Raw genomic sequence first — 24,195 nt, 5'->3', positions numbered from 1 at the left:
CTGAGGACTTTGCTAAGAATCTTGATCATTCAGAAGAAAAGAATTACTCCGAAAAACTCAAATAACAAGCCCAAAAAACAAAGCAAAAAATGTGTTATTCAGAAAAACTGGATGGTTTTGTTTTTGTTTTTCAAGTGAATGCAATACGCCTCTGTACAAGACCTTCATTTTAACCCATTATCACACTCTAAACTCCTGGGTTAGGGAAAACAAGGCTAAACACACAAATACACCAATAAAACGTTGACCAACTGTTGACTTTTTATTGTAGTTTGTAAAAACAACAAGGTGGTACCAACAATAATAATAATATCCAAGTCTGTAAAACAACATAATGACAGTACGAAATCAAATTAACTTAAGATTGCCATCACTCTCAAAACCTTTCCTTGTACCTGCTTCCTGTTGCGTCTTGGTGTCACAGCAAGCTTCCCAGGAGAAAGTCAGGTGGTACAGTCAGGAATGTGGAGGTGCTGGTCTAACACCTCCTCCTGGGTCGGGTCACCTGACACAACATCGTGGGGCACTACCAGAAAGTTACAGATGTGACGGATAAAAAAGTGACCACAACAGTCTGTGCTCACCACTAGGCCCTGTTAGCACACACTCACGCTGAACACACTCACACACACTTTACCTCCATCCACAGATACAAGACAAGGACGTTTTTAAGATGAGAAGCAGTACAATAAAATCCTTCCAATTGTTCAATAGTTCCAAAGTTGCTCCAAGCCTCAGGTTTATTCTAAGTATGCAGCTGTATGCATACTTGCTGCTTCGTACTTACAGTTTTACACGCTCTGATGTTCTAAGGAGCTGCTCCGAGTCAGTCCAACGCTCAGAACAGAGGACCTCGATTGGATTAGTGAAGGAGAAAGACCTGACGCATTCAGTTCATTCACTCCCATCCCATCCCATATGTACAATCCCAGTGTGCTCACTTCCAGTTGATGTTCGTCCGGAAGCAGAGATCAGTTGTGGGTGTCGAGCAGGGAATGGCTAACCCGCTAACAGTGCTGTACACGGTGATATCTGCTACATGGAGGAGTGATGGAGTGACTGGATTCAGTCAGTCAGAGAAGGAAATACTGATACATCAATCAATCAGCGTGGCACCTGCATCTGCTGGGAGGCCTGGGATTGGCTCTGAGCGGTGACCTCGGGCCCCCGGCTCGCTAATCTGCTCAGGATGTTCCTTTCAGACATTTGTAGCCGCACGGCCACGGGAGGTATCCTGGCAATCGTTGCTGGGAGACGAGTGACGTCAGCTTTCATGTCGCTCAGCAGTTCTTCAAGCTGTTTGAGAACTGGATACAGGAAAATATGAATGAATTGTTGTGTTGGGGTTTTGCATACTTTTATTATTTTTGGAGTTGTCTCCTGTGTTTTTTTGAGTCATTTTGTAAAATGTTTTTGTGTATTTTTGGTTGTCTTTTGCAATTTTTGGTTTTTATAAATTATAGTATACATTTGTATATTTTTTTCCTATTATCTTTGTGTATTTTGTTGTCTGTATGTATTTTTGTGGTATTTGAGTTATTTTGTATACTTTGGTTGTCAGTACATTCCTCAGTTTTTTTGTGTGTTTTAGTTGTCTTGGCTGTTTTTTTGGTTAGTTTTGTGTATTTTGTTGTTGTTTAATTAATTAATTAATTTTGTCCTTTTGTGTATATTCCTGTAAATTTGTACATTTCTTTTTTCTTTTTTAATAATTTTGTTCTTTTACTTTTACATTTTGAAGCTCCAGCCTATTACTGGATTGCACAATAGGAAGTAAATGGAGTAGAACTACAATCTACTTGTTGTGAAGCAACGTACTACCGTGCCGTCCTCTGCTGGTTTCCATTTTGTTCCAGTAGCTTTCTTTGCCACTGTAGCAAACTACTGTACAGTACTGATCATTTAATGACGTAAAGTAAATTTGAAAATGAGCGTCACACTTTAAACACGCTCGGTTTATTCCTGTATTCTGCATCTACTGCTGTGTGGTCATGTAGTGATCTAAACTCTAATCTTAACCATCTAACAATAATATCCTTAAAACCACACAGGCTCTTTTAATGTAAAGGATGTTGTAAACATGTTTTTTTTCCCCACATACTTTCTTACCTTTATGCAGCACTGCATTGGCAGGCTTGTTCCCTGACATGGACTCTTTGCTGAGGTGCTGATGGGACTCGGCGAGGCACTCCACCTCACTGAAGCGGGTGTTCAGGGCCATGGACGGGTGAGCCGGGTCCTCCGTCATGTTCAGGTAGGCCGCCCTGCGCAACTGCTCCTCAATCACCAATGCCTGCTCCAGTAACTGCACACACAGAAGACAGTCATGTGATTTCCACCACCCTACACACACACACACAGACTGAAAGTGACAACATCAGGTGAGCTTTACCTTAAACCTGCGGGCCAGAAATTTGTTCTTTATTTCCAGGAAATTTCCTCGGCTCATTTCCCCTTTGAACGGCTCGTTGAGGATAGCAAACCTTACGTCATTCTGCACATCCTGCCAGCGAGCGTAGCCGTGTCTAAAAGTCACCTAAGTCAAGTGAAATAGTGTACATGGTTCATAATTGGATCAAGCTTTTTTTGATGCTCAGTGACGTGGTGATTATTATTGATTCACATTGATTATTATTAAAATCGGGGAAGTTTGTTTTATTTGCAAACAAACAAACTTCCCAGATTTCAGATATCTACAAAACATGAAGCTTGGCGCACATGAGAAAAAAACTATTATTAATACTAACTTTGAGTTGTTTATAAGAATATATTTTATATTGTTTTGTACAAAAAATAAACAACTTTTTGGTTGAATAATCTAAAAGAATCGTGATTATTATTTTTTCTATAACCGAGCAACCCTAGAGTAAACCATGGAGAGTCTGTTACAGAGCCAGTAAAGAAAAAAGCATGGAATTCTGGACAAAACTAGACTACCAAAAAAAAAAACCAAGCAAGCAAAATGAGAACATGCAAATGCAATACTGACAGGTCCACGACACCAGTGTTTATCAAATGGGGGTACGAAATTAATTATTGAAAACATCAAAAATATGGGGTTTTATAATGTTTATTTTTAGTTAAAGGAGCATAGGGCAGGATCAAGAAATAACGCTTCATCACACATTAGCATTATAAGACTTAAAATGAATGTTTATTTTTTCACAAATTCTGCCCTATGTTCCTTTAAAAATGATAATCATAATAATAATGATGGAAATGATCTTGATTAGAACATGAACTAAAAATACAATTCTCAGTCTTGGTCCCACACCAGGTGGGAGATGACTGGAAATAAAATAAAAACTAGAAATAAATCTATTCAGAAAACACTAAATACTGTTTTATTCAACTTATTTACAAAATGAGATTCTTTAAAATGTATGTTATCACTCTTTCCATCATTATGATCTATAGTTGTTTATTCCAAAAGCAAATTATTACAATATTCTAAGCAAAAATGTTGTTGTGGGACAAATCGGTTACTTAAATTAAAAAGTAAGAGAAAGGCGGGGGTAAAGTTTGAGAACCACTACATTACACATATCATTACGTCTAATTATTAAACTGGACATCAGACCCTGTCAGGCTCACTGTCATCTTGTAACTGTAAAAAAAAATGGCAGGAAAGGATACTGTATGATACCAGCCAGCAGCCAGTAGTCATGGCGACGATGCCAAATCTCAAAAGTCTTCTTTGTGACGGTGGCGGCTCTCTCCTCATTCTGCCACAGCGAGTGGAGCTCTAAAAGGAGACGTAGAAAAGGTTGGAACAGAGAATAAAGAGACAACCCAAACCAATTAGCCGCCCTCGGCAAGATTTCTAGAAATGCAAGTGTCCATCACACTTAAACTAGATTATATTAGAGTAGCATTCTGCGCAGTTAGAAACCACTGTACCCAGCAAAAACTAGAATACATACCGTCGAATGTCTGTCACTCAGTGGTGGGGCTCAAATCCCAAAGAATCTTGATCAGGATAGGTTAAGTATTCTTTAATTTATATATATATATATATATTCTTTTTTTTAGGTTTTGCTTTATAGTTAGAAATGATGGAAGATCATATTTCATATAAATTAAACTGCTAAAAGCTGCTTTATACCTGTGAATCCTCCGTCTGCGATGTTGAACATGAACCTCTGCTTGGTGGCTTTCTTCTTCTCTTCGCTGACGTTGACGACTGACGCAGCTGTAGCTCCTCCTTCTTTGGTGCTCTCGCCATTCTGCAGTTTGCTCGGCTCGTCTGTTTTCAGTCCATCTTTCTCCTCTTTTTGCTCTAAAAAAAACAAAACAAAACAACTAAGGTGATTACTTTGATGGTCAAAGGGCTACACATCATCTAAACATGAAAGTATCACAATCAGACAGACAATAGTGTGTGAACATGACTGTTACCTTTTTTCTCGTCTGTTGGTAAGCTTGTGTCCATCTTTCCATCTCTGACATCTTCTGCTAAAATAAGTTTAAGTAAAACGTGAACATTCGAAAGGCGATACTTGAGTACATGAATGTTAGCTATTAGTTTGTTGCTTTGTTTTAAACCTGTTTTTAGCTGTTGATTCATTTACTTCGTAAATTATACGAACATCTGATGTCTATTAAATACTGTACGTTTAACAAACACTCTTGTGCGTGTTCACATTTTCACTGCTTCTATCAGTATATAGTAATTCCCACATTTAATACAGATGTTTCAAATGTTTTTAAGCATTGGCTGAAATAAAGAATCATATTTTATAAACTCACAGGCGACAGCACTCCACATTTGTCTCACCTTTTGTCGTCTCCTCTTCTGAGGTCATGTTGCCCTTCCTATCAGCAGAAGAGTCATTTTCCGTCGCTGCTACACTCTTCTCCTCCTCCTTTGGTTTGACATCTTCAGCCTCCTTCTTTTCTTCCAGGCCGTCTGACATCTTCTCTTTTTCTTCCTTCTCTACTGCAGCATCAGTGTCATCTCTCTTCTCAACAACGGGTGATTTTTCAGACTCATCTGGGATTTCAATAACCTGGGAAAGAGACACTCTCTGATGAGTAAAGTGAGATGGTTCATCTATGATGACAGCTGTGAAAACAATTGCAGAGCCAAGTCTACCTCTGAATCCTCTGATTTTTTCACAGATTTGACATCTTCCTCCTCCTTCTTCAGGAATTCTTTGTCGTCTGATTTGGACAAATCTTCTGTAAAGGCAGAGAAACAATTATTTTTAATGGAGTGTTTTAAAAAACTAATTTTCTTTCATTTTTTTTTCTTTTCTTGCTCTGAACAAAGGAAAACACGTTTCTCTCTGCTCCCTCCCTCCATATCTGCCCTTGCTGCTGCTGCTGCTTGCTTGTTTTTGTGCTGTCTTTTGACAGAATCTACCTCTCTCTACATCTCAATCCAAAAACCAAAACTATTGAATTGATCAGCTGGTCTCTCAATGCAATAGACCAAAATTTATCAACTAAAGAATGGGCAGAGGTGAGCCCGCCTGTCCGGACGGAACGTTTTCGGCGGGATACACGAGGACGAGTAAAACGTCTACATAATTGGAATAATGGTAGCAGGTATGCTGCTGATTGGAACTGGCAGTTTCCCGATTATCGCAAAGTCTGGATTACATTGGCAGCTGTTTCGGGAAGGCTGCCAGTCACTATCTGATGGATAGGGCAGGGCTCTTAACACTCAGACTCATGCGATAAACATACTCAAATTAAGCAGATGCTACTTGGAACTATGCGGAATGGAATCCAATTTGGAGTTGTTAAACTGCTCAGTTTTCAATAAGGCCACCATAATGGATTACTTAAGTTTGAGAGATGGACCCAAAGGCTCAAGGAAAATTGTGCTTAGCCTGACCGAAAAACAAATTATCTCATTTGACTCCCCACAAGCCAGCCATTCAAGGCCAGCTTATCTGACTACCCTTCCCCAACATCACCTGGAACTTTGTTTCTGAATCAGAACTGCCCAAGGTCATTTCATGTCATCTGACTGAACTGTACAGAATGAAGTGAATGGATCATATTTCAACGCCTTCTTTGCTATGTCTTTGAATTTTGTTGTAATTGTGTCTTTGGCGCTTCCGTGTGTGCGAGGATTTTTTTTCCTGCCTTTTTCGCTCTCCTTACCTCATGTTTTTCCACTTCTTATGTAAGATACGGGGAACTGCCTCAATGGCTTGTGACCCACAGTACTTCGGTCCTGTACTCCCATGTTATATGTGATTGTCTTTTCATGTTTCTTGGACGGGATGTAACTGGTACCAAATTTCTCCTCAGGAATTAATAAAGTATTCTGAATCTGAATTATTGGCATTTCAAATATAATCCTTTGGCTTTAATGAGTTACAGAAAGTAAATATAGCATATGGCAGTCATAGATGAATTGTACTCATTTAAAATTATGGGATTTATTTAAAATAAATGCTTCCTTATACAATGAAGTGTGCGTGTCTGTGTGTATTTACCTGGGACAGGAGTGTTGGGCTGTGTGTCACCAGGAGTCCCAGTTGAAGGAGTCTTTGGGTCTTCACCAGCAGCTAAAGCAGCAGCTCGTTTGTTTTCCTCCAGCTCTGCCATCCAGGGCATCGACCACTGACCGTTCACATGTTCAAACTCCTGGACCTGTTCATTAAAATTCATCGTCATCATCACATAACAGCCCCGATGCATTATTAGCACTCATTAATCAGGGATGTTTGTTCACACCTTTTTTCTAATGAGTGACATTACACCGATGCGCGTGAGCACGTGTTGCCTCGATAGACCCTCGCGTGGGACTCCATCTGCGAAGGTCTCGGCTCCATCAGCCCCGGGCTCACAAAGGTGACGCATGAACAGTGACACATAAGCCCTGTGAGGGACAAATAGACACAATGTTAAAACAACAGGAAGTAATCCAAATGTACTAAGAAAATCCCTACAGCGTGATCATTGCAACAGTGATTAAATGTATTGACGCCAAATGACGCAGTGATGCATATGAGCTCTAACTGAGGTCACATGTGGAACTATCTATTTCTATCATTGGCTTTCAATCATTTTTCTATGGCAGTAAAAAGAAAAAATCTAATTTGCAGAACTTAAGAAGATTTCTCCTACAGGCATTACCAACACTTTCAGCCAATGCTGCACAATGAGAAAATGGGTGGGGGGTTGAAAAGAAAAAAAAAAAACCCTGAACATTTATGCCACGTGTCAAACTCATGGCCTGGGGGCCAATTGAGAGAGAAAACATTAATCTTTGTGTAAATGAACAATATTTGCAGGGGTTCACAGTTTTCCCAATACTTACTGTACATCGCATGATTGCAGTTATTTTTTTTAATGTTAAAAAGTTGAAAAAACTCAATTATTACAAAATCCTTCAATTTTCCTCATATTATGAGATAATATTTCCGTTAATTAAATAGAAATTGGTCATAAAAACAAGGCAATTTAAAGTGACGATCTGTTAGGACTGATATCTATCACTTATTGCTTGGATATGGTCGGTTTCTTACATATTTTGTCATTTATGTATACGTAGCACAATAATGTTGAAAATTACTTGTGTAATTAAATAAAATCTGTGGCCCACTTGAGATCAACCTGCTCTGTATTTGGCCCCTGAACTGAAATGAGATTGACGCCTGGTCTATTTAATACTCTAAAATGTTGCTATTATTTTTGATTCATTTAATCCAACTCACAAACTACCTGCTTTAATTTATTTAAACATGATCATTTTAAGAAAAGAAAATAAGAGTTTGATACGCAGAAGTATATAAACACATTTTTAAGAGAAATGAGAATCAAACACACTTACTTGAATTCTTTCTCAGACTTCCCCCGCAGGTCTCTGACCAGCCACTGATTGGTGAATGCATCCTGTGGAGGCATCCCATAACGCATCACAGCATTCAGGAAAGCCTTCCTTTGGCGTGCATTAAAACCCAAAACCTGAAAGGTAATATGAAGAGTTGAAAGAGTAAAAAACTAAACAACAATTCAATGTTGAGTGAGCGATCTGGTGCTGATTGGTAGGTGAAACATCTTTTCTCATGTTTGTGGTCATGTTCTGTGCTCTCCAAAAGTCACATCCAAAACTTCAGCAAAATTTCAGTATTCAATATTACTCACAAAATATCTTTACATAATACAACCATTTTGAAAGTGTGCAATATGTTTTTGTGTGTGTATTTAATCAAAATCATATAAAAATTAGACAAAATTTGTTTAACAGAAGCACTGGTTGGAAAACAGGACGCTGAAAATTGATTATTCGTTATTGTAATGTTTTTACTTCCACCCACTCCCTTTTGAACACAAAAAGTATGTGTATGCAGTAACATATGTAGTTATTATGCTTTTTTTTTTCTGGAGGAAAGCCATCTGCATCAAATATTTTGTTTATTGTAATAGTATTTCCTGTATAATTGCATTTGTTCAAAAATAAACAGTATATCATCGTCATAAAGGCATAACTGGTTTTAAATGAAGAGAAGTTAATGCCGAGGGGTTATAAATCAGTGTGCGTTTGATTGTTCATTTTCTATCCAGATCCTTTTGAAGGAATTAACTCTACTTTGAGAGAAAACTACTTATTCTTTGCTTATTTATATTACAGAATTATTTAATTTCTGAGCAATTGTACCTCTACAAACCCTAACCACAGGATGAAGCTACACTGAAATCTTACCTCGATATTACCACCGACCCTGGCCAATAGAGGAGGAAGGGGTTTATCCCTGTCGTTCCTCAACCCCCTGCGGTTTGGCCTGCGAGCATTGGCTGTGAGAAAGGAAAAGATTTAATGTTACTTCCATCATAGGAAGACACAAAACCAAAAGTTTCAACTCAGTAAAACATGTCCATGAATGCTTTTTATTCTCCTGATGTTTCTCTGTGGGAGTGATCCACTTACCCTACTCTCACCGTTAAAATTAACGCTTTGAGAAAACCTACAATGTCCTGCTGTCGGGGCCCAGCTCGTCTTTCTCTGTCTGTTAGCTCTGTGACCAGCTGGTGGCCTGTCCAGGGAGAAACCTGCTTCCCTCCCTGAGTCAGCAACACATTCTCACTCCCAACTCGTCACATATCGAGGTTCGGGAGGGTACCTTTGGCGTCGATATGTGACGAGTTAGGAGTGAGACTGGGTTGGAGTCAGTTGGGATATTCTCCAGTGGACAAATGCAACCCTGTTTACGACGAGCGGGTTTAGAAGGCAGGACAGCTACGACTGAAAACAGTGGTGCTGATGAACTACATTTAATTCAAAGGAAGACATACACAACCATAATCTTATACACTTCAACAATTAGTGCAAAACTTGCATTCAACACTCCTGCCACATGTAAAATATGACAGGTTTAGCAGCTTTTATGAACAGAGAAAATACAACTGCATAAACCACAATTTTCAACCAGGTACAGTCTTATTAAAGCTCCTGCAAAAGGTTGGGCTTGCTGCGATTTTTGTTCCTTTTTGTTTCTGTCTTTTTTGACCGTCGGACAACGCAGATGACGCAGCAACATGTGCTGTTCCAAGATTTGCTGTTGTGGTTGTCAAGCAGGATATCATAGCTGTCGTCTGAATCTGAATAAGCACCTGCAGGAGTGGTTAGTATGGTTAGTGAATGACTACAGAATGCCTCTGTGTTAAGCGGACAAATTAATCCATCATATTCCACATGAACAACTGACATCAAACCACTTCAACAGGGTTAGTAAATCAAATTATTAACAGCAAACCTGATCGAGACTTTACCTTCAGCCCGCTCATCAAAGTCTTCATCGCCCTCCTCTGAGGCTACGGAGTAATCGGATTGATTATCCGACTGGTCCTCCTGCCAGTCTGAGGAAATCATACAGAAATCTGAGTGAGTACATGATTCACATTTTTTTTTCCTCTTAAATTAATGTAAGACATCAAAGTTGTTACTTTTAGCTTGATTTCATTAAAAACACATTGCTGTAGTTTAACAAGAAGAAAAGTTTCCATATTTTTAATTATTAACTTAAAATTAATCATTAGCTTGAAAAATATACAAAACAAAGCAACACAAAGGTTCAGAAAAAAAAATTAAGGTAAAACTAAAACATATTAGTTTATAACATGTAAAAAATATACATTACATACAAACGGTTAGTCCTCTTAACTGCCTTTTTATTGATTGCGGTCTGCATGTCAGTGACATCACTCTAAGATTTATTTTTGTTGAAAGTTTATAAACAATAATCTCATTTGTTTCACTTAATCAAGTAGTTTAAGGATAAAAAATATTAGTGTTAAATGGTGACACGTGTCAGATTACATGACGTGTGTCATCAGGCCACTCTTGTAATGGTATAATGTAAGTAAAATAAATTGATAACTGATACTGAATATACTTTTGTGTTATGCTATTTTGCCAATTCGATGTCTTCCAAAGCCACATGCTGAGTATGGGGTAATTAAAGGCGTTAAGAGCTAACTTTCTCAACACACAAACATCGAACATGACTAAAATTCACAAACACAACAACACTGCACAACACACACACACAAAGAGAAGTGGCATGATATAATGTTCTGTACCCTGTCTTATACCTCGGTCCTCCTGGGAACCGTCATTGTAGTTGACCGGCTTTCGAGTTCTTTTGCCTTTGCCCAGATTGCGGGCGAGATCCTCTTGCTGCTGTTCATAATGATGCCGCAGCAGCTTCTCCCAGTAATCTGGATCAACACTCTCCTCCTGCTTAATCACTTCCCTTTCTACCTCCTCCTCCTCAATGGTAGAATAGAGATAATGTAGAGTACAAATAAGCTTTTTAATACTCTCTAACACTAGGTTGGTGCACGCTTTGCAGAAACACAAAATATACCTCGTCATCTTCATCTTTGACCACATACTGGGCTACTTTAAAGGAGCTAAGGTATTCATTCATGCTCTGGAGCTCAGTGTCATCTGTGGCATCCTGGTTCCTGTCTAGTAAACGATCGATTGCTTGGTCATCGTAGTGGATCACACTGCTGTCGTCCTCTTTGTTGTCTCCTAAAGGTAGAATAAATCAAATCAGAATAAACCTCAGCACATGTCTTGAATCCTCTCACTTCTAAGATTCTTCTCCAGTCTATCTTGGGAAAGTTAAACTTAGCTCACCTTCTCCGATCTCATCCTTGAACAGTTCTTCTGTTCCAAACTTGAGGATGTCGTCCAACTCCTGTTTGGACATGGAACCCGTCTTTGAGCCTAGGCCGGGCCGCACCACCAGATGTGTGAGCATCATCTTCTTCTTTGCAACCTAGGTAGAAAGAAAGCTGTGAGCTTGATATCCTAGAGAAGGGGTGTCAAACTCATTTTAGTTCAGGGTCCAAATACAGACCAGTTCAATCACAAGTGGGCCACAGGTTTTAGGAAGTTAGCACTTCCAGTTTTAAATTAGGTGGAAAGTACAGATGACGTCAACAATATCCAAGCAATAAGTGATAGATACTTAAATAGAGCTTCATAGCAGACAATAATGACTGTTCATATTTGCAGACCTGGGTGATTCTCTCCTCCACAGAAGCTTTAGTTACAAAACGATAGATCATCACTTTTCTGTTCTGTCCAATACGATGAGCTCTGCTGAACGCCTGTGAAAGAAAAACACAAAAAGTAAAACATGCGATTACACATGCAAAAATATGACTATGCAGTGTGAGTGCAGGCCTATGGCAGATGTACCTGGATGTCATTGTGAGGGTTCCAGTCAGAGTCATAGATGATGACGGTATCAGCAGAGGCCAGATTTATACCCAAACCTCCAGCTCTTGTGGAGAGGAGGAAAGCAAACTGCTGAGCACCCGGTGCTAAAAAAAAAAAAAAGAGGAAGAGAAGTTAAATGAGATCAGACTACATCTCAACAGACCCATCTGCTAAAAGACTTGCAAAAAACCTGTGCGTAATCACGTCTTACCATTAAACCGATCAATGGCCTCCTGCCTCATGTTGCCAGTGACTCCTCCATCAATTCGCTCATATTTATATCCCTCGTTTTCTAGGAAGTCCTCCAGCAGGTCCAGCATTTTGGTCATTTGGGAAAAAACCAGAACTCTGTGGCCTCCATCCTTCAGTTTTCTCATCATTTTCTGAAGTAGCGTCAGCTTTCCTGAAGATTTGGTCAAAGCGTTGCCCTCATACATCCCGTTTGGAAGCTTTGGGGCCTCCTGCAAATGAGAAAATTAAAATGTAAAATAAATACCAATTGATTAAATTAATCTAGGACATAGTAGTGTTTCAATGCACAACTTTAGGTCGAACTCACAGTAGCAGCTGCTGGAAAGAGGTAGGGATGATTACAGCACTTTTTAAGGTCCATCACAACATTGAGTAAAGAGACTTGGTTTCCTCCTCCGCGAATGTTGAGGGCTTCAAAGTTACGCGTAAGAATGAATTTGTAGTATTTCCTGAATGACAAAATCACAATGAAATGTCAAAGTCCCCTTTAATTCAGTGCGCAAACAGACATTGAGACATTTTTTTTTTTATATTTGGCATTTTATAGTTTATTCTTTGTACAATTTACTTTAGCGATAAATATGATTCGGAGCATTTTCTCAACACCTACTTTTGCATTGGGCTCAGTTCTACTCGTACAATGAGTTCAGTCTTTGAAGGCATGTGTTTGAACACATCAGCCTTCAGTCTCCTAAGCATGTGTGGTCCCAGCATGTCATGGAGCTTCTTGATTTGGTCCTCTTTGGCAATATCTGCAAACTCCTCCAAAAATCCTTCAAGGTTGCTGTAAAAAAAAAAAAGAAAAAGTGGGAAAAAAATGTTGATTAAGTGACAGAGATAAAAAATAAATAAATAAATAAACCAACAAAAAAAAACAGTATAATTAAATAAATGAGGTGACTGACTGAAATCTCTCTGGGGTCAAGAAGTTGAGCAGGTGGAAGAGCTCCTCCAGGTTGTTCTGAAGAGGAGTGCCAGTCAGCAGCAGTTTGTGCTGCAATGGGTAGTTGTTCAAAATTCGGAAGAACTGTGAAAAAAAAAAAAGACAAAACATTTAAATTTATGTTAAATGTAATCCAGCAAACCATAAGTTCCATATTTCTAATAATGCAGGCATACCCACCAACATGGCAATAGGAACCTAATCCTAAACTAGATCAAGAACACAGCAGATCACTTCTGTGGTTACCTTTGACTGGTTGTTCTTGAGTCTGTGCGCTTCGTCAACGACCAGACAGGCCCATTCAATTGAGCCCAGAATGGCCTGGTCGATTGTGATCAACTCGTACGATGTCAGCAGAACATGAAACTTGATGTTTGAATCTTTCTGCAAAGTAAAATGCAAAAGTTTGCCTAAATGTCATGGCCAAACAAATACATAGCTTTTATTAAATGTACGGGTCCCTGAGTCTACTGGTAAATATCAGAGGAGGGTTGAACTTGGTATCCTACGTCTAAACATCTGCTTAGGTCAGTAGCCCCAGAGCTACTAGTGTATCCCTTGCTGCTCCCCTGTGGCTCAGTGACCAATCATAAGTACATCAGTGCTGACCATCAAGTACATCATTAGGCTCATTTGTTGTCATTCAAATTAAAGCTTAGGGGCGCTTATTTTTATCAGATAAAGACATCATAGATCAATAAATCGAAGATCATTTGTTCAAAAAAAAAAAGACGTAAAATGGTAACAAAAGTTTGTTTTCATTTCCACTCGGAAAACTTGGTTCATTGACGTTTCTTGCATTGCATTGTGGGATGTGGAGTCCCGTAGACGATGCACAGAAGTACTTCTACTTCATTCTTACCGTGATTTATTGTTCAAAGAGTAACACTCCCTCTTTATTCATTGTTTTTATTACAACACAGTAAATCTGTAACAAGTACCTTAAATAGTGTTTTGAAACACACCGGCTCAAAAAACAGAACCGTGTGCGAACCAGTCATTAGTAGAAAGTTTTGTCCAAAAAACAAAACACAAACTGTGAAACTTCTTATTGTGTTTCAGGGTATAATTGCCCACAGTGCAGATATATAAAATGATTATTTATCTGTGGCTCACAGCCTCCTGGTATTTTGTGGGTGGGGCTTAAGTGGCTCTTACGATGGTAAACGTTGGTGACCCCTGCCTTAGGTGATACTCAGGATCACAAGTGTAAATCCTCACAGAGTTTGATTAAAGTGACCTGATAACTCTCACATCTTTAATTCATCAATCACTCCTTGACTTCTGCTACTCACCTTCATCTTGGAAGCTTTTTTTCCTCCCCTAATGGCGTTCCCTTCAAATGAGAACTCATTCTCTCTGATGACGGCCCTGCTGTCTTTGTCACCCACGTAGGTCACAACATACATGTCCGGGGCCCACATCTCAAACTCTCTTTCCCAGTTAATGATGGTGGACAGAGGAGCGCTGACCAAAAAGGGACCTTTGGAGTGACCCTGTATTCAAGAGGCAAAAGGTAAAAGCATTTAAAGCTGTCATGAAAAGGGGGGGTTGAGGATAATTATGAGACACAGAACACATTAGAACTAGGTGTCAAACTTATTTTAGTTCAGGGGCCAAATACAAAGCAGTTTGACATTAAGTGAGCAACAGATTGAAAAGAAGAAAAGCAAATTCAACATTATTATGCCCTGGTTAGCATTTACACATATAAATGTTGATATATATATATATATATATATATATATATATGAATTTTGGGAAATTTCGTGGAATATATTGAGGAAAATTTGCCAGATTTCGGAAAAATTAAGAGTTCTTACAACAATTTGAGATTAAAAATGACTGCTGCCAGTGATATAAGAATTGGAAGTATTGTGGATTTTAATTGATTTTTTGTATTTGGAGGGGCTGAGATATCTACAACTGAATAAGATGGTAAATTAAAAAATGTTTCATGTTTTTTTACATTCTTGGGTGGCCGAATTTGATGCTCTAAAGGGCCGAATTCGGCCCCCGGGCCTTGAGTTTGACACATCAGCATTAGAATATGATTATCCAAATAGCATTTGTCCTACCTTGCATTTAGAATAGAGCTCTTTACTTTGGACTCATCCCCTATAATAGGGGACATTTCTCTGACCCCCCAACACTAATGTCTTTAATAGAAGGCAGCAGACCAGACAAAAGTACTTCACTTTTCAAACACATCTTAGTTATTTATTCCTTTATAACTTTTTATTATACAGGTAAGTCCCATTGAGACAACAAGGTGTCATTTACAAGAGAAACTTGTTTTGGAAAATATATTCATTGAAAACATAAAATTTTAGAGTTATAGACATACAAGTCTGTTAAGTTCTCCCAGTGCTGTATGTATCATATTTTACCTCTTTATACAATGAGTATAGGAAGACGGCTGTCTGAACCGTCTTTCCTAAACCCATCTCATCAGCCAGGATTGTGTCAGTGGCTTGAGCCCAGGAAAACCTCAGCCAATTTAAGCCTTCCAGCTGGTAGGGATGCAGAGTTCCTCCTGTACTGTCCAAGTAATCAGGCTGACGATCAAATTTACTGGTGGGCTGAAAACAAAACAAAACGTTTATTCATTTCAATTGATTTTTTGTTGTTTTTTTCAGTAAACATAAACACTAAGCACACAGAGATGCACAAATGGCGCAAGAAGTACTCACGTCCACCACTGGATTAACAGGTGGTCGCTCTGTCTTTTTAACTTTAACAGGCTTCTTCAGCTTCTTGCCAGGTCTGCCCTCCTCGCCCATCATCAGCTCCCTTATAGAAGAAGAAGAAAAAAAAAAAACCACATTTCATTAATTCCACTAAATATAAGCAGAGAGCTGCAGAGAACACTGTACACCTCTGCTTACCTGTGATTCCAGTAAGTCTGTTTGAAGAGATCAAACTCAGGCACATCCATTTCTTCGCTCTCCCAGGTTGACTGGTCATATGCCAAGTCTCTCCATTTGATTAAATAATGTACGTTGTTCTTTTTATCAACGCTAACAGGAAATATGAAGAACTTCATTGTAACTGCTGATTTTCTACAACACGTTGTTGTTGTGCATGGTGTTGCATCTCTAACCTACCTGTGGTTCAGTATACGGTGAATCATCAGCCACTCCATCTTTACACCGAATCGGTAAAACTCTTCCTCCATGTGTACAAACAGAGGATCCTTGTTCTTCCTCTTGGTACTCTTAACCTCATCAACTTCTCCTCCAAAGTCGACGGGTGGAGGTTCGTCCATATCCGTCTTCCTCTGATAATTTCTGAACATCACCTGACAGTTCAGCTCCAACTGCCAAAGAGAAACAGGAGGGTTGTTTGAGTGCTTGGGTCCTTCAATTTATTTATTTATTTAGCACACATTAAAGAAAAAAAACTACATTATAAGTGCAAGAAGGGAATTATATATCAGAGTTTCAACCCTTTCAATAAACACAAACAATTTAAAATAAGGGCTAACAAATAAACCCTTATGAAATCAGGAGACAAAATGCACAATTAAGCTTTGCTCTATGAGGAAAAATAATATATGAACAAAGTACACAAAAATCAATATCAAAACACAATGAAAATATCGAACAAAATAATAATTGAAAATCCTAAAAGAAATGCAAAATGACGGTAAAACATATACATACACCCATATACACATGTGAATACAAACATACATATTACAAGTGGATTGTAATCATGATGAAAAGGCATACAGTAAAAGGAGAAAGGGCATGAAGTAATTAGATGTAATGTAGGAGGACTTGTAAATGGATAACTTATTTTTTTAACCGTCTTTTAAAGAGTGAGTAGGAGGATATGAATCTTATTGGGGAGGTAACATATTTCAAAGCAAAGGGCCTCAATAGGATATGTTAAATTGATGACGTGATGTACGGGCAAAGGGTAGGTATAGAGAATAATTATTGTCATTACTGTGTCTTGTAAGGTATGATAGCATATTTAAAGTAAAAGTAAAACAACTTTGAAAAGTGACGGAAACAGCTTGCTTACTATAGATAAACTTATGTAAAAACATAAGATAGATGAGATAGATGTTTAGCTTGTGAATTGGTAGAATCGCATATCTGGTAATAAGTGGTCCTGACGGAGCAAATCTTAAAAAACATTTTCTGAATAATACATAATTTCTTGAGATGGGTGGGATATATACTTGTACCATTTACCACAAAAACATGCACATAGAAAAGATGAGAGCATGTGTGCGTGGTACCTGTAGCTCCTGCACCCAGGAGCAGTGCCAGTAAGACAAGTTGCACCATTTGACGAAAAACTCCCTCTCTCTTCGTCCAGCTAGAGGCGGAGGATCTGGGGCATCAGCAGGTAAATCAGCAGGACGGGGAACAGGTGTGGGGGCTGGAGGCTCAGTCCAGCGCCAGGTCAGAACTTTCTGTACTTTTCCCTTCATAGGTGGACACTGAAGGGAAGTAGGGAAGATGGAATGATTTTTAATGAAAGACAACAGAAGTTTGATTTTTTCTATAAATATTTTTTGGGGACATCACAAGCTAAAAAAACAAGTTTATCTCAAGCACAACATCAAATCAGCAATCCAGATGCACACCCACCTGAGCACCCACAGAACTGGTATGCACCAGTGCACAGCGCTCACCTTGCAGCGGGGGCAGATCCACTCCCCGTTAGGGATCTCAGGAAGAGGAGGGTTGAGGCAGTGGATGTGGTAGGAGGAGGGGCATGTGTCACAGCAGAGCAGCTCTCCTCCGTCCTTACACACGCGGCAAAACTCAATGTGGTGGTCGTCCTCCTCCTCCAGCCCTTCGTCTCTCCTGTCATCATCATCCTCTGCTTCAACCTCGGACAGATCATCTCTGGCCTCCCACTGGATGCCCTCCTTCTCCTATTGGTAGAAATGCAGACAGAAGGAGCCAGTGTGTGTGTGTGTGTGTGTGTGTGTGTGTGTGCGTGCGTGTGTTAGAAAAAGGAGGGGGCAGTCAGGCAGGGAAGGTATGCAGAACCAAGAGAGAAAAAAAAGAGGAGGGGTGAGCAGAGGAGAGTTGTGAACATGAGGTGGGGGTGGGGGGGTTGGGTGGGGATGTGTGCGCGTGCACGTTTTCATGTGCCGAGAAGAAGGAGGGGAGGGACAAGAAGAGGAAATGGAGGATGGGGGTGGGGGGTGAGGTGTGTGGTGGGGGAGAGTACAAGCAGAAACACGAACAGGAGTGGGGGGGACAGAAAAGGACAAAGAGGGACGGAAACAAAAACAATTGGTCAGAGTCAAATTGAGTAAAGTTAATTTCCCAGAAATCAAGTGTGTGTCAGGACTAGTTACTTGAAATTAATCTCTGTAAAAACAACATTGTTTGGAATGAAAGTGTGTTTCAAGAATCTCATGTATGTATTGTGAAGGCGCTTTAGAGTTATGGTGGTGATGGAACTCACGCAGTGTGGACAGCTCCACTTGCCCTCAGGTGCCTTCTCCATGTCTGGGTCCAGACACACCATGTGATAAGCTCTGGGGCAGGTGTCACACAAAATGATCTCCCCACCCTGCTGGCACACCTCGCAGTAGTCCTGGTGATCCGTCTCATAGCCGTCACCATCTTCCGTCTCTACTGAGAAAGTAGATTTACAAAAAAACGCAGAATTAAATAAAAATGAACTATAACTTCCAACATAAGACATTTAAAAAATAGTTGTATTGTCTTTTCCAACCTTTCTTTTTCTTCTTTGCACCCTTAGGCTTCTTCTTCAGGCGGCTGCTGCGGTTGGAGCCGTCGGAGACGGAGAAACCTCCATCATCAAAGTCACTGTCAGCTTCCCCATCATCTTCATCACTCTAGTGAATCAGCAGAAGGGAAGAATCTTCTTATACAAGTGCAAAAACTTTAATTTACCATTCTGGATGAGTTGATAACGATGAACTAATACATACAGAGGAACGCTTTCTCTTGCTGTTGAGACCTCCCAGTTTGATCTTCAGTGGAGCCACCTTCTTTGGTTTTGGTTTAGGCGGTTGTTTAGATGCAGGTTTTGACCTCCTGCGGGCATTGGGACCTAAAAGAAAAAGAGGAGGATCTTGTATTTACCAAACTGAAACAACTGAATAAATGTATTTTCTTTTTTTTAAATATATGTTAAGGTTTCATTTATTCAAACAAGGTTTTTCAGGAATTAAAAACAAAAACAAAACCTTAACATGTAACTCGAAATTTACACTAACCATGAAACAGTTTGTCATTTTCATTTTGAATCAAATAAAAACTTAAACATACTGTACCTTTGCCCTCTTTTGTCTTGGCCTTGCGAAGTGGGGGTGCAGGTGGAGCAGGAGCTGCAGGGGCAAGGACAGGCGTGGACGCAGGGGGAGTAGCGGGAGCTGTTTCGGCACCTCCATCCGTACCTGCAACCACCATGTTCTCCACCGCTGCAGCCACGTTGGCAGCTGCCAGAGCTGCATTAGCAGTGGCACAACCCTGCACAGAATGATGACAACATCTACTTTATATCTTCAAGCACATTTCCCTGCAAAATGTCACATATCAATAAGCCAGGCTGAGTAGACAAGATTAAAATTAAGTTACCTTTAGGGGGTTGTTGGTGCTAAATTCTCTCCATTTTGCCATCATTAGAGTCATCATCTTTGATACAGCAATTTTGGGGTTTTTAGCAGCGATTAATGGTCTGAGGACACACACACGAGACAAGGAGCAGAAATATGTCAATACTTAGCCATATATTTTGGATAAGATGTTTTCCCTACATTTCATTTACCTGACGAACTGGCTGAAGGCCTTGTAGTTGGTGAGGGAGCTGTAGTCTTCCTGAGTAAAGGCATGGTCGATGTCTTTCATGCCCCAGGCTTGAAGTAGCTGGGTTGAGCTTTTGGGCTTCAAAGCAAAAGAGGAAAGTATTCGTTTTAAATTTCAGCCTTGCAAAAACATGCTACCTGCAGATAGGTTAAAGTGAATCTTTACCTGGCAATCATCGTCGTCATCTTCGTCCTCTTCTGGTTCTGGTTCTTTACGTTTGGACTTTGAGCTGGATGAGCTCCCCTTCTCAGCAGCAGCGCCTCCTTTCTTCTTGTCTTTGGCAGAGCTGGAGCGTTTCTTCTTCTTTCTCCCAGGTGCATAATCGCTGCCTTCACTCTCTGAGCGCAGGCCTCCATCTTCAGCATCCCTCTCCACTGCTTCCAGTCCAATCAGGTGCTCTGGGGAGCTTACGGGAAACTCCTGTGAGACAAATGACCATTACACTGATTAAATGAAGATCCTGGTTCAGTCACGTTTTATATCGGATAAGTTATAATGACTCATCACCAAAATCAAATGGGGATATGGGGAAACTAAGTTGGTTTGAAGATGTTCATGAGATGAACAGCACTGAGGTTCACATTTTGTTGCATACATGAACATTTAACCTGTCACCTGCCTCTGCTTCTTCCTTTTTAAATTAACAAACAAAACACTAAGTTGGCTTTGTTTGACTGTTATCAAACAGTTGTAGATAAACTTATTTTATAGTGCTAACAAAACTCTATTGTTTTCTTTTTTATATGAGTTTTTCCAGTTTTAAAAATGAACTTAGTTTACTTCATTGTGAATTTTTGTTTTGAAATAATTAAACTACTAGTTATTGCTATTTTAATTACCAATTTCCATTTCTTTTAAATGTTTTGACAATAAAACATATCATAAATGTGTATCATCATTACAATAATTCACATTATCATTTACAGTTTCTGGGGTTGCTCTTTTACTGAGTTTACATGTCCAATCTGATAGTGTGAGGGTTCTTCATTGGTTATTCCGCTTTCCTTCCCCAAGTCCAAACTCATGCTTGTTGGAAACATTGGAGAGTGTTTTACACATTAAACTTATCTACCATGATTGGGTTTTCTAATGGCATGTCTGAAAATGCATTTGGGGCTGTGGAAACGCACCTCTCTGATTGGTCTCTGCCTCTTGCTGCTGCGGCTCTCACGGTGGCTCTTCTTGGCTTTCTTCTTCTTCTTGGACTTTGGCACGTCTTCTACATCTGACGCCACATCCTCGGGCCCGTCGTCATCGGCCAAAGTGTGACGTGCTATCATTATTGGAAAAACACAGTGAGTTATCACAAAACGTGTATGTGGATAAATGAAAAAGTCATCCCTGTTGTAACAAGTCATTACGGCCCAAAAATGCAAGTATCAAAAAGTGATTGCTTTGAATAAATATTTCCTTGATTACCATCAGAATATAAATGAAACTTTCTATTTATTATTGTAAGATGTATTAACCCTTAACATTTGACAAACAACAATACTTGGACCACCACACGGTGAAAGCTTTTCTTTCTAACATCTATCACCAGAACTGAATCAAGTCCTGCCAACTAACAAACATTCTAAACCATTATGCAGAAAAGATTTTTTTCCTATGGGTTTTTGCATGATTCAGTGAAAGCCACAATCTATATGTAGACATAATGATTGCATACATTTATTTACTGCTAAAAAATATCCATTCAGTATGGTTGGCAACTAATAAATGACTAGTTCCATGCAAACAACCAGATAATTTGCTGTAGTGCAGGTTTACAAAAAATAATATTGATATAATAATTATGTATCAAATATAATGCAAAACATAATGTATTGTAGTAGTGGAAGTAGCTTACTGGTGCGCAATTTTGTGTATATGCTTCAATATTGTGAGAACTTCCTTGAAAAAGAGTCTTGCGTATCCTTTTCTTATATTGCACTGCTGCAGAGTTTTGAGCAAGTACTGCACATGGTTAACAAAGAGGAGGTGAAACACCTGTTAAACCTTTTATAATGTTATATATTAATCTAATAGAGACATACAAGGTTTTTGATGCTTACATATATGTTTTAATTCTTAATAAATTCATCAGTATAGGCCGTTTGGTGCACCTATGAGGAGCTATGCTCTTTTAAAGCTAAAAAAGCTTGGATTTCATGGCTGAGTATAACCCTCCTTAATGCAAACTGGTTTCTCCAGGCACACTAATTTTCTTCTAGAGTCCAAAAATATGTACAGTACAAGGTTAAGAAGATGGTCATATAAAGACAGTAAATGAACACGTTTATTTGCTGTAAAAATAAACAAACTACTTTGTAAGATACAAATAAGATGCAGCAGTTTCCCTGCATTAGTTGCAGTCATAAACAAATACATAATAATAAAAATAATAATATCCTGAGGTGACAGGTCAGGCATAAATATAATATAAACTGTAATTACTTTTAATCAAATATTTCATTAAAAAAGTAAAGAGTCTAGGAATTATTTCACAAAAAGTGTTTTCTTTATAATCTGAAGGAATTTGTGAAATGTTTAATAGTGATTATTAGTAATGAATGAATGAAATATCTTCTGTTATTTCTACTAAAGCCACAACAAAGTCACAATCCAAGATTTGCGTCTCTTTTAATGTCTGCTGTTCAGTCAAACCTTCCCACTTTACAAAGTCAACTCTCTGACATGTCACTAAATTGTGGTCCGCGGGCCACGTGTTGGTCCCCATGTTTGGCCCCTGTCAGTGACAGACGCCGACCTGTCCACAGCGTCTCCATCTGATCATAAGCAGATAAACACGCGGGGATCACATAGAGAGTCTCGTGCACGCTCGTGAGGCAGCGCGCCGCGCGCCACCGTGATACACCCTACGTGCGTGTCCACACGCACGCGCGTGCAGCCATAGCGCGTGCATTCACGGGCGTTTTAAACTGGTCCGTTTGTCCGTCTGTGAAACTTTGACAGCTCGCTCCCACCGGGGCACCGCGTCAGTGTCCGGTAAACGAGGGGTTAACGGCACCGTCAACACAGAGAAAAGTGTGACAGACGCTGTCGAAGTTAGCAAGTGATCCATCATGGCGAGTGACGGACGGAGGGCTCGAGCCCGACTACATTAAGCTAACGTTAGCATTACGGGGTGGGGAGAGCTCAAGTTACGGACAGGGACAGACCTGAACACATACGCACTCACCTTGGATAAAAGTGTGCTCCTCCGCGGCTCCGAAGTCCTCCCTCTCATCCTCACTGCACGACATGTTCCCAGTGTTAGGACGTAATTCCCGGTCGGACTAATCCCTCCCGAAGCTCGGTGTTCCGTCAGTGCGGGAGGAGGGAAAATGACGTGGGACCGACTGAGCTGACCGGGGGTGTCCGGCAGAGGCGGGGGGAGGGGGGATCGGTTGGAGAGAAATAAATAGAGTAATATTAAAATACACTCTCTGACAGCTCACCTATTTATTATAAAGACAATTATCCACCTGTCTATTGTAACAAGTTGAATAACTAGATTATTTATCTGCGTTTCCATGCGCTGCACGTTTATTTATTTTCCACACGGGACTGAATAAACTTAGGTCGGGTTCCCTTCCTGATTTCCAGCACAAGCTTTCAGAGTTTGAAACCACACTTGACATAAAACTTTAAGCATTTAAAAGTCAACCTTCCCAAGGTTAGAAACTTACTGTAGTCCGTGTTGCTGCTGTGCTGTGTCCTCAGTCAGCTGTTTAACGCTGTCACATAGCGTTCATTCATTAAAGCGGAAAGAGGGAAAAACAACAACAACAAAACGAGCTGAAACACGGCGCTCAGTCCCCCTCGTCTCTCTCCCCCAGCTTTACGGACAGCGCTTAGCTAACATCCTCAAACGCACAAAGGGGGCAGACATCCCATAATAATCCTCCCCCCTCCCACACTCACTCAGGACTCTGCATAGTTACCTCGCAACGGCCAGACCATAATACTCAGCCTGCCCCCACCCCCCCACACACACACACACTCCACGCGCATGCATGCACGCACGCACGCACGCACGCACACTGACACTGCGAGACGTGCACGCACACCAGACTCATTGCACGCACACGCCTAGCCTCTCCACTAGTAGTCCCAGCCCCCTTAGCAACCCCGTTGTCATAGTGACACCCCCCCCCCTGCTTTCCCTGACAGACCATAATAGTCCAGCAGTGGCAGTGAACATCCCATAATATGCCATTTCTAAGCAGACAAAAAGAAATACATGCATCAGTTGGGATGGTGTCCAGGGCCCCACAGGTGAGGTGACATACCATAATACTCACCTGAGCAGGGCCACAGGGACACTCAGGTGGGCTGCATGCAAACAGAGTGAAGGGCAGGTCAGCGAGGCCTGCTGAGCTGCTGTGGAACAGAAGTGTGTGTGTGTGTCTGTCTCCACACATACACACATCACTAAAAACATCTGGGAAATTTACATTAATATATTTTCAACAGGTAAGGCCACATGGAGAGCATGGATCTGTGTTCTGGTT

The 24,195-nt window shown here is 40.1% G+C and overlaps 1 protein-coding gene across 6 annotated transcripts; it reads right to left on the bottom strand.

Annotated features, from left to right (window-relative positions):
- Positions 1-238: 238 nt before the first annotated feature.
- On the bottom strand, positions 239-23,584 carry chd4b (chromodomain helicase DNA binding protein 4b). 6 transcript variants are annotated; one of them, XM_028469727.1, is made up of 40 exons: positions 23,371-23,584; positions 22,881-23,045; positions 20,830-20,972; positions 19,865-20,119; positions 19,662-19,777; positions 19,472-19,571; positions 19,168-19,363; positions 18,823-18,944; positions 18,603-18,726; positions 18,330-18,502; positions 17,542-17,787; positions 17,143-17,346; positions 15,998-16,209; positions 15,779-15,910; positions 15,584-15,683; positions 15,281-15,472; positions 14,186-14,386; positions 13,137-13,274; positions 12,853-12,974; positions 12,558-12,731; positions 12,255-12,396; positions 11,907-12,156; positions 11,675-11,799; positions 11,491-11,583; positions 11,108-11,249; positions 10,830-10,999; positions 10,555-10,732; positions 9,733-9,819; positions 8,666-8,757; positions 7,793-7,926; positions 6,694-6,838; positions 6,453-6,609; positions 5,096-5,181; positions 4,778-5,009; positions 4,399-4,455; positions 4,106-4,279; positions 3,637-3,745; positions 2,393-2,525; positions 2,110-2,305; positions 239-1,307 (listed from the first exon to the last, which is right to left on the bottom strand). In XM_028469727.1, the coding sequence occupies exons 2-40, from the start codon at positions 22,942-22,944 to the stop codon at positions 1,105-1,107; spliced, it is 5,919 nt and encodes a 1,972-aa protein (XP_028325528.1). In that variant the 5' UTR covers positions 22,945-23,045; positions 23,371-23,584; the 3' UTR covers positions 239-1,104. The 6 variants fall into 6 exon arrangements, with proteins under 6 accessions (XP_028325528.1, XP_028325527.1, XP_028325529.1 ...); XM_028469726.1 differs by having other exon boundaries at positions 10,543-10,729; XM_028469728.1 differs by having other exon boundaries at positions 10,555-10,729.
- Between the last annotated feature and the right edge of the window lie 611 nt (positions 23,585-24,195).

This window comes from Gouania willdenowi, chromosome 16 (genome assembly GCF_900634775.1).
Source record: "Gouania willdenowi chromosome 16, fGouWil2.1, whole genome shotgun sequence".
In the NCBI taxonomy this organism is placed as follows: Eukaryota; Metazoa; Chordata; class Actinopteri; order Blenniiformes; family Gobiesocidae; genus Gouania; species Gouania willdenowi.
Note: the sequence above shows the minus strand (reverse complement) of the source record. Positions and strands in the feature narration are given on the sequence as shown.